This window comes from Desmodus rotundus, chromosome 4 (assembly GCF_022682495.2).
Source record: "Desmodus rotundus isolate HL8 chromosome 4, HLdesRot8A.1, whole genome shotgun sequence".
In the NCBI taxonomy this organism is placed as follows: Eukaryota; Metazoa; Chordata; class Mammalia; order Chiroptera; family Phyllostomidae; genus Desmodus; species Desmodus rotundus.
Genome location: NC_071390.1, coordinates 105153424 through 105170877, shown reverse-complemented (window position 1 = coordinate 105170877; position 17454 = coordinate 105153424). Strand labels below are relative to the sequence as shown.

Genomic DNA, 17454 nt, shown 5'->3' with positions numbered 1-17454 from the left:
TGCCTTTTCATAATAGATTCCTCTCCTTCTCTATTACTCAGAGTAAATAATGCTGTTGCTGTAACCTACAAGCTTTAAAAGCAGCGGGTTAATGTGAATAACAGCCTATAGTTGTCAGCGTGTGGGAAACTCATGGCCCTGCCCCTCCATGTAAAGGTCCATTCCTGAGGTCTCCAGAGGGGGCCCTCTACGTGGGCCTCTATTCTTTTTTAAGGGTCCTTGACATTTATGTTCAGCATACTTCTCTGCATCCAGCCTGGGTGAGGAAAGAGAGAAGTGAGGGCTTGAGGGGGGGACAAGTAAACACACAGAGAAAATGGTGCACTTGACCCTTCATGCATAGCACCTTATCAGAGAGGATGTGTGTTCATGTGATATCCTGTTTCCTGTGTGTTATGGGTTGAATGTTTGTCTTCCCAAAATTCATGTTGACTTTCCAATGCCCAGAGTGGCTGTAAATATAGATGAGCCTCTAAGGAGGTGATTAAGTTAAATGAGGTCCCAAGGGTGGGACCCGTAGTGGGATTACATCCTATAAGAGGAGACCTGAGAGCTGGCTTGCTGGCTCCGCACACCCAGACCACAGGGGCTCACAGCCAGACCAAGAGACTCAGAGTGAAACCAGCCCTGTGGCGCTGCGACCTGGCCCTTTAGCCCCCAAACCCGTGAGAAATAAATGTCTGTTGTTTAAACCAACACTCTATGGTGCTTCAATGGTGCCTGAGTAGAGGAACAGTGTTAGCGTCAGAAAAAAATTACTGAGGATAACTGATGGAGAGAAAATAATCCATTTTTCCTGAAATTTTTACCCCTTCACCAGCCATTTGTGGTTCTCTTAGGCCGTCCTTGAAAACATCACAGCAGCAGCAGCTTCCTTGTCGGGAGTAATGGGATCGAGTGTGCACAGCGCTGGCACACACTGAGTCCATTTTGCGTCTCTAGGTGATGGAGAGTGGTCTCTGGGTTTCCAAATGAGATGGAGTTTTTGTGTGTTTTCTATTATTAGTGGTTTGAGGCGTCCTGTTCTGAGGGTCCTATGGGGCAGGCAGACACAGAGTGAGAAGCTATCTCCCATATTGGCAGTTTCGTCGCTTCTGGAACACTCGAAAACCTCATTTTAAACAGAAGGAAAAGGACACTTGAAGGCATGTTGAGAGCAGCATCTTGTGCCCATGGAACATTGGGGAGCAGATACCCGGCACCATGAGAGGTGACTGGAGACACAAAAGACACAAACTCTGCCCCTGAGGCACTTAAATCTTGAGGAGGTGAGGTGAACACACAGGAAGCTGCTAGAATCTGACTCTGGAGAGCAGCCGCCAGGATGTGATGGCCACCCACATGAAGTGAGGGGAGGTAGCACCGTTATTTGGGTCTCTGTGTTCACACCAGCAGGATAGTGGCTGGGTGACCCCAGTCAGCAGTGTGCCACAGCACCTGCCAGAAAGGACACTCCACTCACCCTGTGACCTGAGAAATGCATGTCTTCCCTTCAAGGCCATCTCAGATGTTACCATCTATGAGGCCTTTCTGGACCACTGGACTGGAGGGTGCCCTTGGCCCCTGCCCAGGCAGGGACCCTCTTCCCCATGACGCGGCCACAGAGGTGCATATGCTAGTCTCACCACTGGTCCTTTGAGAGCAGTGCTCAGAGGTCCTGCTCCAAACGCAGACACTTCCGAGGCCACCTGGGTCTCAGATCCTGGGCAGCCTGACCACTCCACACCACTCCCAGCTGGTCCCTCAGTCAGAAGCCCATGTCTTGGGGCTCTCCTTTCCTTACTCCCGTCACTGGCCTCCCAACCTGAGGAATGATTTACTGTTTTGTCAGGGGCCCATCTTTTCAATGGGAAAAATAAGGTCCACGCCTCGTGGTGGGGGCTCCAAGGGCACCGTGAACCCTCCACCCAGTGTGCACACCTGGTGCACATTCAATCAATGGCAATGGTTATGACCATTGATGCCATGTCCAATGATTGTATCCTAAGAAGAGACAGCAGAGTAGAACCACACAGAGCAGAAGCCACATGAAGACGGAGGCAGAGATGGGAGGGAATGCAGGCACAAGTCAAGGGATGCTTGGAGCCCCAAAGGCTGGAAGAGGCAGGAGGAACCCTCCCCTTGAGCTCCGGAGGGAGTGATACCTTGACTGTGGACTTGTAGCCTTCAAACTCTCTGAGAACAAGTTCCTGTTGCTCTATGCTGCCCAGTTTATGGTCATTTGTCCCAGCAGCCCCAAGATACTCACACACAGGGACATGTGCACACCCTCTATGGACCTGAGTTTCCAGATCACAAAAGGATGGGGCAGCCTCCAGGATTTATCTCTAAAATCCTGTGACTCCGTGACTCTGTGACTCCCACCCCAAGGTGAGGCATCTCTCCAAGCTTCCTGGGTTCCTTTGGAGCCAAGCCAGGAACAACCCCCAAGACACACATCCCATGCACAGCAGTCCCCACACAGCCAGTGCCGCCTTTCCAGCCAGCCAGGCCTGGACGGTCAAGTCCAAGAGGTGATACAGCATCATACTGCTCAGGGAAGCCCAATCAGCATGGCACCTGTGACCTGTGGGTTTCCAGAACAGCCGCGGTAGCACACGGAAAGGCCTCAAACTCCACAGGCGCTGGGAAAAGGGGCACTGGCCCAGCTCCCCTGCTCTCTGCCAGAGAAGCAGGAGTGAAAAAGCCTCGTGCTCCTTCTGTGGCAGCTTTCCGGTTTCTAGGAGGCAGGCCTATTTTCACATGAACATGGGTTTTTTTTTTTTAACTATTCACCCCTCGTAACTTTACGTACCTGAGACCTGTTCTTATCTATAGTACAATATCCAAACTTACCTGGTGGGACCATGAAAACCCATTCCAACAGAAAATGATCTGTTGAAAATGAAAGTTTGCCCACTTTCTGAATAAGTGGACGTTGTGATTGGCTGCATAGAGATTCAGTCAATGCCTGCAGCGACCAGGAAATAATAGCGGTGACGGTGACAGTAACAATATCGGTGGAAGAAGGAGAATAGCTGACATTGTCTCTGAGCACTCTCGACCAGAGGCACCACGCTAACCACTTAACATGCATCAACACATTTAATATTCACAAAAGCACCATTAGGTGGAAATTAAGAGGATTACCTTACAAATTAGGAAACCGGGCCCAAGCTGACTATAGCAGGTTTCTCGGAGTCCAAGGCCTATGAAGGTCACTACCAACCAGCCGCCTGTCAGCCGCCTGTCACGGAAAGTACCAATGGGCCATGTGCCAAAGTGCAACTTGTGAGCCATGGACCAGGTGGAACAGAGGAAGGGAGATGGCAAAGCCACATGCTCTGGGCAACACCAGCCATGTTATTTCACATGTGCTGCTTTAACAGACATGGGAGGTCCCGTTAGGGTAACTTCACAATCGGGATTATATGAGGCCGGGGTGTGTGTGTGTCTCTATGTGTGCAGGCATGTGTGCAGACCTGTGTATTGTGGATGCACTGTCTGAATGTATGTGTGCAGGTATGTACTGTTCTGTGTGTGTGCGTGCGTGTACACATCTGTGCGTGCATCGGGGAATTAACTCCATGTGCATGTGTCCTTGTGTGTGCACAGGTGTGTGCGTGCATGTGCGTGTGTGCAGAAACATGAAGGGAGGAGGTTGCGAATGAGCTGTAGAGAACAGTTCAGCCAGGAGAATCCCCGAGATGAGTGGGGTATTTAGAAACTGGATCTACAAAACTAAGTAGAAAGCAAGAACCAATTGTCCCATGTATGCAGTCCCCCAAGCATCCCTCAGGACACAGCTGAGCTTGTTCCTCTGAGAGGCAGGGAGAGGGAGGATGTGGACACAGAGCGCTTCCTTGCAGAGGTTCTACTCAGGCACAGGCAGGCTCCTACCAGGGGCCAACTGGGTTAATTCCTCAGAATCAGAACCTCCTACAGTCGATCCAGTACAATGTTTGATGCTTTCCTGAGGCCAGGGTTCATGGGACAGTGCCTTTGGTGGTGGAGCACTATGTGACAGTGTGATCCCTGGACTCCGCCCGTGGGGACAGGGCTTTGAGAGGGAGAATAGGACATGAGCGTGAACCGCTCAGCGTCAAAGCAGCCTGGTGCTTGTATCTTGCAGGAATTTGCCGACTCTGTGTCCCAGATGGTCACGCAGAAGTTCCGTGAGGTGACAGTGGGCCTGACGTCCATGCACGCCCGCCACAGAGCGCTGGCAGGGATCGTCATGACCAAAGGTAACGTCTTGTGTCTTTGCTGTGGGATTCTCATCTCGAGGAGAGGAAACTAGCATTTGCCTGATCTTAGGAAACAGGATTCTCCCTCCCATCCAAAGATGTGAAAAGGAAAACAAAACTAGACACAGAGAGATCAGGGGCAAATGTGTGACCAGCAAAAAAACCATAGTGCCAGTGGTTGTGTAATTACACCTCCTACAAGCCGTCTCTGCACAGGCTTCTCTCGACTTTCAGGAAAGGTAAACTAAGAACCTGGCTGGTTGGTCCCTCATTAGGCATTTTCCTCACATCTTTTGGTCAGGAAGAGTGGGCAATGCTGGAAGAACCTGCAAAATTATCAGGTGTGAGGCCACCTGATAAGTCACTCCAGGCTGGTAGGCAAGGCTTCGTTCTCTCCCCTGTCTTCCTTTCCCTCCCTTAACATGCTTCCTCTGTGTTCAGAAGGGCAGCCCAGTCCAGAAAATCCAATTCACATGAGAATTATAAGCCCCTCCCACTGGGGTTCAGACCCTGTGAAAATCCTGTCACAGGAGACTGAATGCATCCCTTCCTGCTGGGACCCACAATGCCCACAGGTGGACGTCCATCCTCAGGCACAAATGATAGAACCAAAGGAAGCCATTAACCCCAATGGTCAAGGTCATGGACACTTTTATAAGCCAACGTGGGAGAAAATGATGGTTGAATTCAAGCAATCAATACTATAGAGAACATTACTGACCTATTCATAATAACTAACCAACTGGTTATTTGAATTCAACTGTTTTTATTCCCAAAGTTTGGCATGAGTTGGTAACAACATGCTACAGAATTATTGTAAGAATAACTGATTTGGACTATCTGAGTTTCACACACGCTCTCTGCATGTGTAGAAGGAGGCTAAGCCTCAGAAAGAACCATCTACCTGATGTCCAAACATATTTGTAGTAAAAGTTGATTTAAAACCAGGTGATTGGCATACCTTCCCATCACTCTCAACCCCAGGGCCTCTCCCAGTGCTGTCACATGCAAGGACACTGGGACATGCAGAGAGCACTCAGGACACTGTCTTCATTTCAGAGAGAGGACATGTCACTTAACCTTTCCATTTTTGGCATCTTTTAAAAAAGAAGCAAAACCATCTCCTCCCAGTGCAATTTGGTGAGTAGGATAAAGCACGTACACTGCTTGAAAGGAAAGTCACCTTACAAGGATCATGTTCTCAGTCAAAGGTGATTCCATTTAGTTGATAACACCCTTGTATTTGGTGGCGTGCATCCACCTGAGCCATGACGCTCACCCTGCTTTCACATATTGGGTGGTGTCTGCCACTTTGCACAGCACATGACAAGAGTCCTCTCTGTCAAAACCACACTGCTGATGCAGCCCTTCTCCTGTCCAGCATCCAACAGATACTAATAGGATGCACTTACACATTGGGCACCATTCTGCATGCATCAGGGTGCCCACAAAAGACACGGCCCACCTCAGGATGTAACCACCCTGGAAACAGTCAGAGGTGGTAAAGGCAAAAAGCAACTACTTAGATTTTAGTCTCAGCTCCACCATCACCTAGCGATATGACCTCACACCAATCAGCCTCTCTGGGACTGGGTACCACAGCAGTGCCTACTAGGAGAGCCATTTGAAGGTTAAATGTGTTCATGTGTACAAGCACTTAGAGAGATGCCTAGTCCGTAATAAGTGCCACACAAGTGCTACTATTAGTAGGCATACTCTTTCATTTGTAACTTGCTTATTGAGGGCCCACCAGCACTAGAGTCTATCCTAGGTTCTGGGAAAACCACAGAGAACAAAATAGACAAAAAGCCTGCCTGTATGAGTTTTCCATCCTAGTAGGGAATGGGTCGTAAAGAAAACTTTAAATCCAATGTAAAAAGTGTGTAAGAGCCCTGGCCAGTATGGCTCAGTTGGTTGGAGCATTTGGTTGTGGATTTGATTCCTGGTCAGGACACCTAGATTGTCCAATGCCTAGGTTCTGGGTTCAATCCTCGATCCCTGTCCCCAGTATGAGCGTGTACAATTCCAGGTCTGGGTGTATACAAGAGGCAACCAACTGATGCTTCTCTCTCTCCCTTCCACTCTCCTTTCCTCTCCCTCTAAAAGCAATGAAAAAATGTCCTCGGATGAGGATTTAAAAATATTTAAGTGTGAATGAGTTATATGCACAGAGTTGTAGGATCACAGAAACAAAATCTTGGCAAATTTTAAAATTTGGAGTGTCATAGATTTTTCTGCCACAGATTCCAGGGTAACATGGTTTTAAATTATATTGGCCAGACCCCTGAATGTGAATGAAGAAAGGAGGAAAGGAAAGACACCAAACAGTGTTTCCTCTTTACTGTGCAAAATATTTCTGACCCCAAAAACGTATGTCAGTATTATCTGGTGAGTAGTTTTTCAATATTTCCCAGCTTTGGAGCTGTGATTATCCGGTATCTTTCCACTTTTTTAAGAAAGTCAAAGACTTCCCTTGGAAAACAGAAATGTTTTACAAAGCATTGTGGAAAAATGGTACTTAAAAGTGCCAGTGAATACACTGCTTTGTGTGCAAGCAATTAAGTATATGAACTAAATTTATTACATAAAAGTGAGGCTTTATAAGGTAAAAATTCACTAATTAGTAGTTTATGAATATTGAAGAATAAATTGCTGAAATTCACTTTCCTGTTATAGATAGAAGATTTAATAAACACATTGATTAAAAAGAGATTATGGAGAAATGGGCAAAATTACTAATAGAAACATTTTGAAATAGTTATTTACTTAAAGTTGGTGTGCCATATTCTTAACTCTAATTCAGTTACTCAAACTCTTAAGAAACTCTGAGATGGGGTATTATGTCTTATTCTAGTTGCTATATATACTACTACCTTACAAAATCAGGGTTTTTTAATGAAATTATACAATTGCCCCCTGCATTCTTTGGTGAGATGCCAATTCATCCACACCAATTAGTTCATGTAAAATCCTTCCCATGTATGAGCCTCAGACCATTTTGTAGCCATTACAAAAAATATGATAGCAAAAAAGTACACATATGAAGTTATTTCTTTTGTCAAAATAATGCAGTTGCGTGGTAAAAACTCAAGAGAAGACCTATGAATGAAAAACAGCATTCTCCCCCACTCCTCACTAGAGGCAGACACCTCTAGTCGTGTTTAATTTTTGTTCTCATGACTATAAATACTATGTTGTTTCTATATTTCTGGATTTTTAATTCTAGATACTATCTACTGACTCACACTGTTAAAATTTGGTGCTTTTTTACTTTTAGTTATTTGTGTGTAATATTTGTAATTTTACATAAATTCTTAAACTTTCTTTCTTACACCATCCAGTTCAGATCATCCAGCCTCATTTCCCCTTCATAAATGGTCTAAGCTGCTTATTTTTGTATTTTTCTCTCATACAGTTTCTTTGATAAATTTCTTCTTTCATACATGTTTTTGTGAAATTTTCAATATCCTGAATAAATCATCTGCCTTTTACATTTCTTTTATTTGTAATGTACCTTTCACTCTGTGTTTTTGAAAATTTCTTAAATTTATCTGACAACTCAACTGCCCTTTTTACAGCCTCTATTGCTCAACACATCTCTCTTGTCCTCAAGTTCCTCTTTTTCCAAGGGGTACTCTTCTTATTTTATAGATGCAATGTCTCCTCAAATTTCGCCAAGGTGACTCGTTGGCAAATTCCTAAGTTCCCCTCTGCTCCCTAGTTACTGTGCATCCTTGGTGATCAGGCCCTCTTTCTTCACCTCCAGTCTTTCTCTTTCATCCTGCATGTGATTTTTGTATGAAGAGACTCACTTGTGAATAAAATATTAGGCTGATTGTCTAATAGCACCAGGCACGGATTTCCAGTTGTGCAAAAAGTGGCCAGTTGTGGTTACTTTTTCCAACAAGCTGTCACCCCAACAGTAAGGCTGCCTGGCCCATCTCCCTGTCACTAGCAGCTGTGTCCTTGATATGGTGGGCAGGAGTTGGCCACTGGCGAGGGACCACCCATTGCCAAAAGGAGGACAGTTTTGCCAGGGACGTAAACCTCCTAACAGGCCCCTAACTTTCTCAGACAGTCCCCCAGTTCCTTCACCATAAGACTCACCTTTGTTCATCCTAAGAGGTCACTTCCAGTCAGGGGTCCTCTCCACAGAGCACTTGCACTTGACAATACAGTTAAATGTCTCTTTTCAGCACACGAGAACAACTTGTGAAGGTCCATCTTCACAGAAGCCTTATGGTGGAGAATAGGAGGAGAGTACCCCCCATATTCCAGAACCTCTATCTTTCCACTTTCCGCCTTCCCAAATGGCTGGCAATTACTCTGGCTATAAAATTAGAGGTGGGGCCCTTTCATTTAGGCCCCGTGGGGATTGGGAAGATAAGTGGGAAAAAGGAACTAGACAGGAAGCCCTGAACAGAAACTTACGCTGGGATGAGAGGTGGTAAATGACCGTGTGCATGTCAAGGAACTGATCTGAATAGCTCTTAAGCAGGGATGGAGACATGTGAAGGTGGTGACAAGTCTCCACAGATGTGCTCAGATTCATGGGGGCTGCTCCTCAACCAAGTAAGAATGTGATGCACACTTGATTTTAAGTCTGTTTAAACCACAAGACACAGGATAGAATTTACTACTGACCCTGTGTCACAAAAATGCTGACTTGTGTACACAAAACGTCTCTCCTTACAATCAGTCCCCAACTGGACATTTGGCCCACCCCACCCCCACTCCTGCTCATTTAGAGATAAACAGGAGTTTGGTCCAGAGTAACTCACAAGGGGCTGATCAGTGCCACCGAAACCAAACCTGCTAAAAAGAGGGCTAAATCCTCGCAAAATGCTTTAATTTACTCCTGCTCAATAAGGAAGTGCATCTAAGGAAATTCATTAAAAAAGGGAAGACAACAATATTTATCAGCATTCTTTTGAGATCAGGTACCCCCATCAAAGCTATTCAAATATTTTTGCATTTTTTTGATCAAGTCATAACCTATAATTTAACTACCCAAAATGTTTTATTGAAGGGAAAGATAACCTCAACACTGTATTTTTTAAGAAAGGAAGGAAGGAAAGAAGGAGAGGAAAGAAGGAGAGGGAGGAAGGAGAGGGAGGGACGAGGAAGCTCAGGACAATTCTTATGCATTACCTGTTATAGGAGGAGTTAATTATCTTTGGCCCCCATGTATAACTGGAGGTGTAACAAATATATTCTGTAGGACTTGGACTGAGAATCAAATGTGGAGCTGGGTACAGCTGTAGCCCTTTGAAGTCCTCTGGATTTCCAAACATGTGCACAGGGAGGGTCATAGTTTGTACTCCTCTCTTACCCAGTTGACCTGTATTTAAATTTTCACAGTTGATCCATCTGCAGTAGCTGGCCCTGCTCTGCAGTAAACACTGGAGAAGCAAGTGGTGTTGCTCTCTGACCCCCCCCCAAATCAGACTGTGGGGAGTCACACTGAGGAAATCCAGGGTCTCAAGGCCTCCCCCCAGTGCCTTACACACCCCTACCTCTACACCCTGTCACATTCCCCACACACTCCTGTGTCTACACCTGGTCTTCCACTGTATTGAGCTTTGGAAGTCCTCCGGAAGGAGGGCTCTGGAGACATGCCAGAAGGATCCTGGGGCAGGAGACTGTCACCTGTGCTGACAACTGAAGAGGGGAAGCAGGTAGGGCTGTGCTGCCCAGGTCAAGACCCCTCGGAGTGAAGATGAGAAAGGAAGGAAGTGGTAGCTCCCACGGGAGGTGAGAAGTCGGCTCTGGAGTCATTCCTGGAGAGGGTCCAGTAAAAGAACCAGACAGCAGTCAAAAGAATCAGGAGACAGTAATTAAATAACAATAAAAATTTTTTTTAAAAAAAGAATCAGGAGACAGAAAGGATGGGGGGTGGGGGCAGGGGAGGGTAAGCATGATCAGCACCTGCCTGTGCCGTCAGCCACTAACCAAAGAGTGTTTTAAGTCACCAGCCACTTGTGCCCAGAGTAAGTTTCAGAGAGAAAAGAACAGAACGAACTAGGAGGTCAACAGAGAGCTGCCAGGCAGAGAGACGGAATCCAGGGGCTGATGAGATTCCCCCTTTGAACCCCTTCAAATATGTCCCACATCCTCCTTCTTACAAACGGAGAACATCAAGAACATCAAGTGATTACTCATGGAGAGGAAAGCTCTTCGCTTAAAATATTTAGCCCATGAATTATGCATGAGTTCTGCTTCACACTCTCATTATTTCTGGGTTCAACTCCAGCCAGGCGTCCTGTCAGTCACCCTGCTTATCACTCACATCAGCTGCTGCATGCCTGTCCCTTGGATCTAAAAGAATGGGCTCCTAATGGGGCGAAGTGCACACTCCACCCATCCGAATGGGAAGATAAACAGAACTGCCAATCCACTAATTGCAGAGTTCCTGTCCTACTTTCTTGGCAGTAGGATGCTAAATGTAACATCACCATGTCTGTATCCAGTGAAACCCTCACAATGCTGCTGTTTGAAGACACAACTAATAACCTCCTTGTAAACTAACCTGGCCACCTCGCATCTTCTAACGTATACCTTGTACTGCATTTTGCTGTGTGGGTGCCGGAAGTTTGCCGGAAGTTTGTGCATTCTGAAGTTTATCAGTTAGGAGACACACCTGACTGCAGGGCATAGGTAGTAAGTAGATCAGCGGTGTCTTAAACAAATGCCCACCTGATTAGTGTCACATAACCAGCAGGCTGGACACTAGGGGCTGCTGGCTTGGGTCTGGCCCCTTGTGGTTTCAGCGTCTGGAATTCTCCTGGATTTCCCTCATCTTTCCCCAAAATGCTGCTGTCCTGCTGTTGGCCCCCTTCAGGGAGGGAAGAGGAGGCATCCCGCACTCCTGATCAGAACTTTGCTGAACCAGGTGAGGGAGGAGGGCTGACCCCGGGCTGAGGGAACCAGCCAAGAGTGACTCCTATCTCATTGCACCCCAACTCCCCCAGTCACTGACTCAATTCTAAGCAATAACTGAGTCACCAGCTCTGACTGGAAGAGAGGAGAAAGATCCGTGGGAGCAGGAAATAAGACTGCAGCGAGTCTGCCCAATCCCTAACCCCCAAAAGTTAGATTTGGAAATGCTGAGTTAACTTATTAGGAAAGTGCATCAGATGCATTGTAATCACATAGACAAAGTCAACCCAATGGCTGAAACACCATTCTTAACATGTCCATGTTGTCTCTCTCACACAGACCCCATGTTCCCAGCCCCCACCTCATCTGCCTCTCACTTGGGCCTTAGCACATGCAGCCACCATATCATTGGTTGGACCACCCAGAGACCCCCAGAACAGCCATCAGCCCCCCCACAGAGCCTTCAGCTTCTGCTAAGTTTTCCTCCCTGTGCTTACCTCTCCGCTTGCCTGCAGCCCACTGAGTTTGGGAGAGCTCAGTTCCATGGGGGGATCCCATCCGCCTGTCAGCCCACACACGGATCAGAATGCACAAGCAATTGTTAGTGTCGGTCTAGGCACTGCCTCTGCATCTCCTCGGTGCCCCGGAGCCGTACGGTCCTGTGGGGTGAGCACTGTGTCCTGGCCATACCTGACACAGCAGACTCACCTGCGTCCACTGTCCCTCACTCCTCGTCAGGCTATGTGGGGATCTCCATCTACAAAATAAGCCAAATCATTTAGAAGAGAAGAGGAGTGGCATTAGAACCATTCCTTTTTCATGGTGCCCAGTCCAAGCCCTCCGTCCTACCTTGGCCCCAATCAGGCCCCAGAGCAGGGGGCCACTCTCAGTCCTCACCAGGGTGCTGACACCGATGAACAGGCTGGCAATCCCAAGGGAGAGGGACCAGGCCCTGAGGGCAGTTCTTCGGAAGGAAATCAATGTGCGTGTGATTCTGCACTTGCTCTAACCACCGAGGACCCCTGAGAAACCCAGGCCTGGTTCACGGCTCACTCACAAAACCCACCGGTGTCAGCACTTAGGGCTCCCTGATAAAAATGCCCACTGTCCTTCAGAACAGAAACAGCAAACCGCCCTCGGTCCTCAAGGGCACCCACAAAGTTTCTCTGCAGGCACCCCTGAATCTGGTGAACTCCACACTGGGCAGTTACATGTACAAACTTTCAATGTCTAAGAAATTGCTTCAGATGCTTAACCAAATCTTCCACTTCACATCCTCCACAAACATGCAAACACCTACCTAAATGGGCATCTGAGATTATCTCAGGGCCCAGGGCAGGGGGCACCCTGCACTTAGCCAAACACAGCTCATTCACTGAGACCATGTCCCTCAGACAAACTGGCCATTCCAGGGTCTTTCAACACCATCTTTTGTTCCCAAGTGCTTTCAAGACGCGCCTTGACTTCTCCCAGCACCCCATCCTCCCAGGAGGGGTCCGCCAATGTGCCCAGCTTGCATCACACTGAGGTACTTCTCTGTAGTGTGCCTGCCTCCTTCCCTAGCTGCCAGCCAAAGCGACAAAAGTTTTGGACCTTGGGATTTTAGTTTTGCATCCCCACTCCCTCCAATAAGGTAGGTGTTCCATACTCATTGAGTGAATGACATAGATAAAAGGCCCTTGGATCATAAGGCGGGAGCTATCAGTGAGACTCATCACTGATTTGGGTTTTGCCTATAGCTCAGTGCCACAGTCAGATTTATTTTTAAGAAACTCTCGAACATGTTGTTTATCAGCTATTCCTAACGAGCCCCCTTGTTCTCCTATGACCAACATGAGCTTTATAGTCAATATAAATAATAAAAGAACATGCGGTCTTTAACACCATTCTAGCAATAGAAATTATAGAGAATGCCTGGGTGCAGATATGGGAAATGAAAGTGATTATAGGGGAATTGAAGTACATGCTAAAATTATGGTATATTTATGACATACAGAAAGGCACATGTTAAACACGTGACATGATTTTAATCTTCAAAAACTCAATAGCACTAGTTTTGTCCCCATTTCCCAAATGGGACAATGGACAAGTTCACCTTACCAAAGTCTCAAAGGAGTAGAATCAGAGTTACCTGGCTCCAAACTTGTGCCTGGAGAGAGTCAGACCCTGCCCACCTTGTCATCCGATGTCCTTTACAGACATGTTGCCATTCATAGGGTAACACACAAAACTCTTATGCATCACTTTCTTTGCTCCTAAAATCCATGCATTTTCAATACTCAAAGAGCAGAAGCCCTGGGGACAGTGTTGTCTTCCGGTTGTGCAGGCAGCCCCAGATCAGGACCTGTGTGGGAGAAGAGCTGCCCTTCGAGACTGAAAATACTTTCCTTCAGTCTTAGTCCAGCCAGTGCCCCACAGACCAGATGCACCTGAGTGGCATTTTTAAAGCCTCTTTCCCTGAAACTAATCAGAGGAGATTTAGAGAATATAAACAGAAACTTAGAAGAGGAAGGGATGGATTCATAGGAGAAGACTGAGAATCATAGACTGTGAACAACCAATGACTAGAAGTGAAACTGCAGGAAGTTCTCTGCAAGTGTTCAGAGGCTGCAAACCACCCAGAGGCTGCGGACCTGAGGGAGGGAGTGAAACTTCAGATCATTCAGGCTCACTACGGAGGAACCTTTCCTAACGCTCAGCTGAGACGCTGTGAAAGGGACATCTTGGAAACACGATGACTTGAGTCGTTAGACCCAATGGACACAGTGCTGGATAAAAGGACTTGGAATTATTTATACACCACACCCTCAGTGTGCTCAGTCTGCTCAGAGTTTAAAGACCATTCCTTTCTGTTTCTAATTTCTATTGCTTTGATATTTGTTTCTTTGACATGCATTGCTATGTCTTGCCTTCAGTTTTAGGAGGCTTGGGTCAGGCATCAAAGCAAAAGGAAGGTCCCCATGCTGCCTGCTGTGCTGTGAGGAATGGTTCCCCCTGTCTCTGGCCCAGGAACTCGTGTCTTCCTACTGAATCCACAAGACAGTCACAGGCTGACTTGCCAGCTGGTGCGCAGGGTAGCATCCCAGGTACCCTCGCTGCTTCTTTACACTTATGCAAGAAATACACATGCGTTCTTCTCTTCCCTTTTTCAACACCTCTGGCTTTTTCCATGTTATAAGAGCTTAGAAATCTTTCTACCTCTGTAGAGAATTTCTCTGTCCTGTCCTACAGCTCCAAGGAGCCCAGGCTACAGATGTCTACATGTTAACCAGTCCCCTATCGATGGGCACTCAGGTCGTTTATTATTTGCTATTATAAACATTGCCGAGGCAGAAAGCTTCGTACAAACGCCACTTTTACATGTGCAGGTGTGAGGGTAAGATAAATGCCCAGGAAAACAATTGCTGGGTCAAAGGGTGTGTTCGATTGTCATCTGAAATTGTTCAATTGTCCTTCAGATGGAATTACCCCCATAGAGTCCTCCAGCTGTTGTAGGTAGATGCTTCCCCACGGCCATTCCAGCTACACATTGATGAACTTTCACGTGTTACCAGTCTGAGAGATGTAAATTATAGGTCATTGTATTTTTAACTTGAATATATGCATGTATATATAATCAGTGAGGTTGAATGTTTTCTCATATATTTAAGAACCACTTTATATTTTCTTTCTGTGAACTGTTTTTACATAGTTTTTTCCCATTTTTTTATTGGAGTATTTTTTTTCCCAAAAGCTTTTTACATATTCTAGACAAAATGCTTTTTTGTGATATAAATTGTAATATTTTTCCCATTTTTAATTGTTTTTTTTGCTGCCTTCAAGATATTTGTCCATTCAGAGGTGGTTTTTTTTTTTATTTTTATGTATTTGAATATAACAATCTGACGCGGATCCCGGGCCGCAGGATCTGCTGTGGTGGTGGCAATATGCAAATGTACACGGACTACAGAAATCCTGTGGAGAAAAAGGGACTGTGTGGCCGCTCTCCAAGTTAGAGAGAGGGCTTTTGACCCCCACCTGGACAGGCTTTTATTGTTTTTCTGGGCACATTACATGGAGGATAGTCCTCATTTACTATGCACAGGTTCACCACAGGTGATTACCTTTTAAGGACAACAAAGGACAGAATACTGATAATTACTTCAAAGACAAGCATATTACAGCTCAAGGGGGAAACTGCTCACACTCCATGCTTGGGTAGTTTAGCACAGACTTTAGGAAGTTAAAGATACTCAGTAAACATTTGCTGCCTCCATTCAGGGTGAGGGAGTTTTAGCAAGAGCAAGTCTCATAGCAGTCTAGGTACAATGTAGGCCTGATTTCCCACTGGAGAACCTATCCATGGACATGGGTCCTGCCCGCCAACCTCGCTCCCCACTGGCTTTTCCAAGTGGGGGCTGAGCTACATTTCCCACACTTGGAACAGTTCCCCACAACAATCTTTACTGCTTTGGGACTCTGAATTATAATAAGAAAGTTATTTTATGCACCAAATTTATAAAGAGATTATCCCATGTTTTCTTCTACTATATTTACAACTTTTTTTAATCACCCAAAGTCCATAGTTTACATTAGGGTCACTCTGAGGGTTGTACATCCTGTGGCTTTGGACAAATATATGACATGTAACCACCATCACAGTATCACACAGAGTAGTCTCACTGCCCTAAAAACCCTCTGTGCTCCACCTGTTCATCACCCACCTCACCCCTGACCACCCCTGATCTTCTACTGTCTCCATAGTTTTGCCTTTTTCAGAATGCCATGGAGTTGGGATCATACAATATATAAAATTTTCAGATTGACTTCTCTCACTTAGCAACATGCATTTCAGGTCACTCCACGTCTTTTCATGGCTTGATAGCTCATTTCTTTTTTGTGCTGAATAATATTTCATTGATTGTGTATATCACCATTTATTTATCCATTCACCTACTGAAGGGCACCTTGGTTGCTTCCAGGTTTTGGCAATTATGAACAAACTGCTATTACCCTCTGTGTGCAGTTCTTTATTTTTGCATCTAAACTTTTGATCCACTAGAATTTACTTGGTGGAAGGTAAAGATGCAACTTTATTTTCCAGGTGGTTCCTCAGTCATTACACACCGTTAATGAGAGAGTGTCTCTGCCCCTCAGGTAGAGGTGTTACTAACCTTACCGCACTCTAGATTCCTGCATGAGTTTGGATGAATGTCTGGACTCCCTGCTTCGTTCCGTTTGTTGGACTTCACGCATCAGCACACAGCAATTTGTCACTGAGCCTTTATCACCTGCTTGATGTCTACTAGGGGCTTGTCTCCTGGCATCAGTCCTCTTCCTCAGAATTCCCTGGATTACCCATTAGAATCAGCTTGCGTGGCTCAGAAACAAAAAACAAAACTATGCTTTGAACCGGGTTGTCTTTATCAGAAACAAAGCCCAAGCGTTCCTGTTGGAATCGCATTAACCGTATTGGCCGCTTTAGAGAGGACACAGGATGTCAAATGTTCTCCCCAGGAATGTGGCATGCCTTCTGTTTGTGTGAGTTTTGTTGGTGTCTTTCAGTCAGGTTTTGGTGTTTAATTCTCATTCTTGTTCATTTATTGTTAAGCATATTCCTATTATCTTCACCACTGCTGTAAATGGAGGCATTTCTCCTTTATGGTTCCTCACTAGTGTTGGGTGCAATATGAAAGCTATTGGTCCCTGTGCATTAACCTGTACCCTGTCACCTTACTGACTTTTACTGTTTCTAGCAGTATTTCAACTGGGTTCTCTGGAGGTTTCCACATATACAGTCACAGTGTGTTTAAACAGTAATCATGTTACCTGCTCCTTTGCAATTATCATACCTCTAATTTCTCTGTTGTATTGCTAATAGTGTCAGTAGGTGTTAAATAATAAAGTTATGGTGGGCATTCTGGTCGTGCTTCTGAATGCAGCAGAAAGCCCTCTAGTGTTTCTCAATAAGCATGATGCTGGGTGTGGGTCTGTGTATCCAACCTACAGACAATGTATGTCTGTACCTATATACATGTGTATATATATACCTGTCTATATATATCATATTGTTCTATGTGTATGTACCTCCACACACGTGTGTGTTGCATCTATATGTGTGCGTTTATATATACCTCTCTATACACAATATATACTATGTGTGGGTGTGGGTGTGTATATATAAAAATCACATTGGAAAAATTCATCTATTCTTTTTATTGAGTTTTTATCCAAAGTAACTGTTGGATTTTGTCAGGTGTCTTCTCACCATCTGTGGTTATAATCATACATTTGTTTTGCATTTTAATTTTTTAACATAATCCATTTTTGTATTTCAGAATAAACCTACCTTGTAGTGATTACAACATTG

At 45.6% G+C, this 17454-nt stretch overlaps 1 protein-coding gene across 1 annotated transcript in view; it reads left to right on the top strand.

The window, feature by feature from the left end:
• The window catches only part of ADARB2 (adenosine deaminase RNA specific B2 (inactive)), a 430916-nt gene that overhangs the window by 368080 nt on the left and 45382 nt on the right, over positions 1-17454 (top strand). Inside the window, exon 4 of the mRNA XM_045187554.2 lies at positions 4112-4226. Within this exon, the coding sequence (XP_045043489.2) occupies positions 4112-4226 (115 nt within the window). The remainder of the gene's footprint in view (positions 1-4111; positions 4227-17454) is intronic.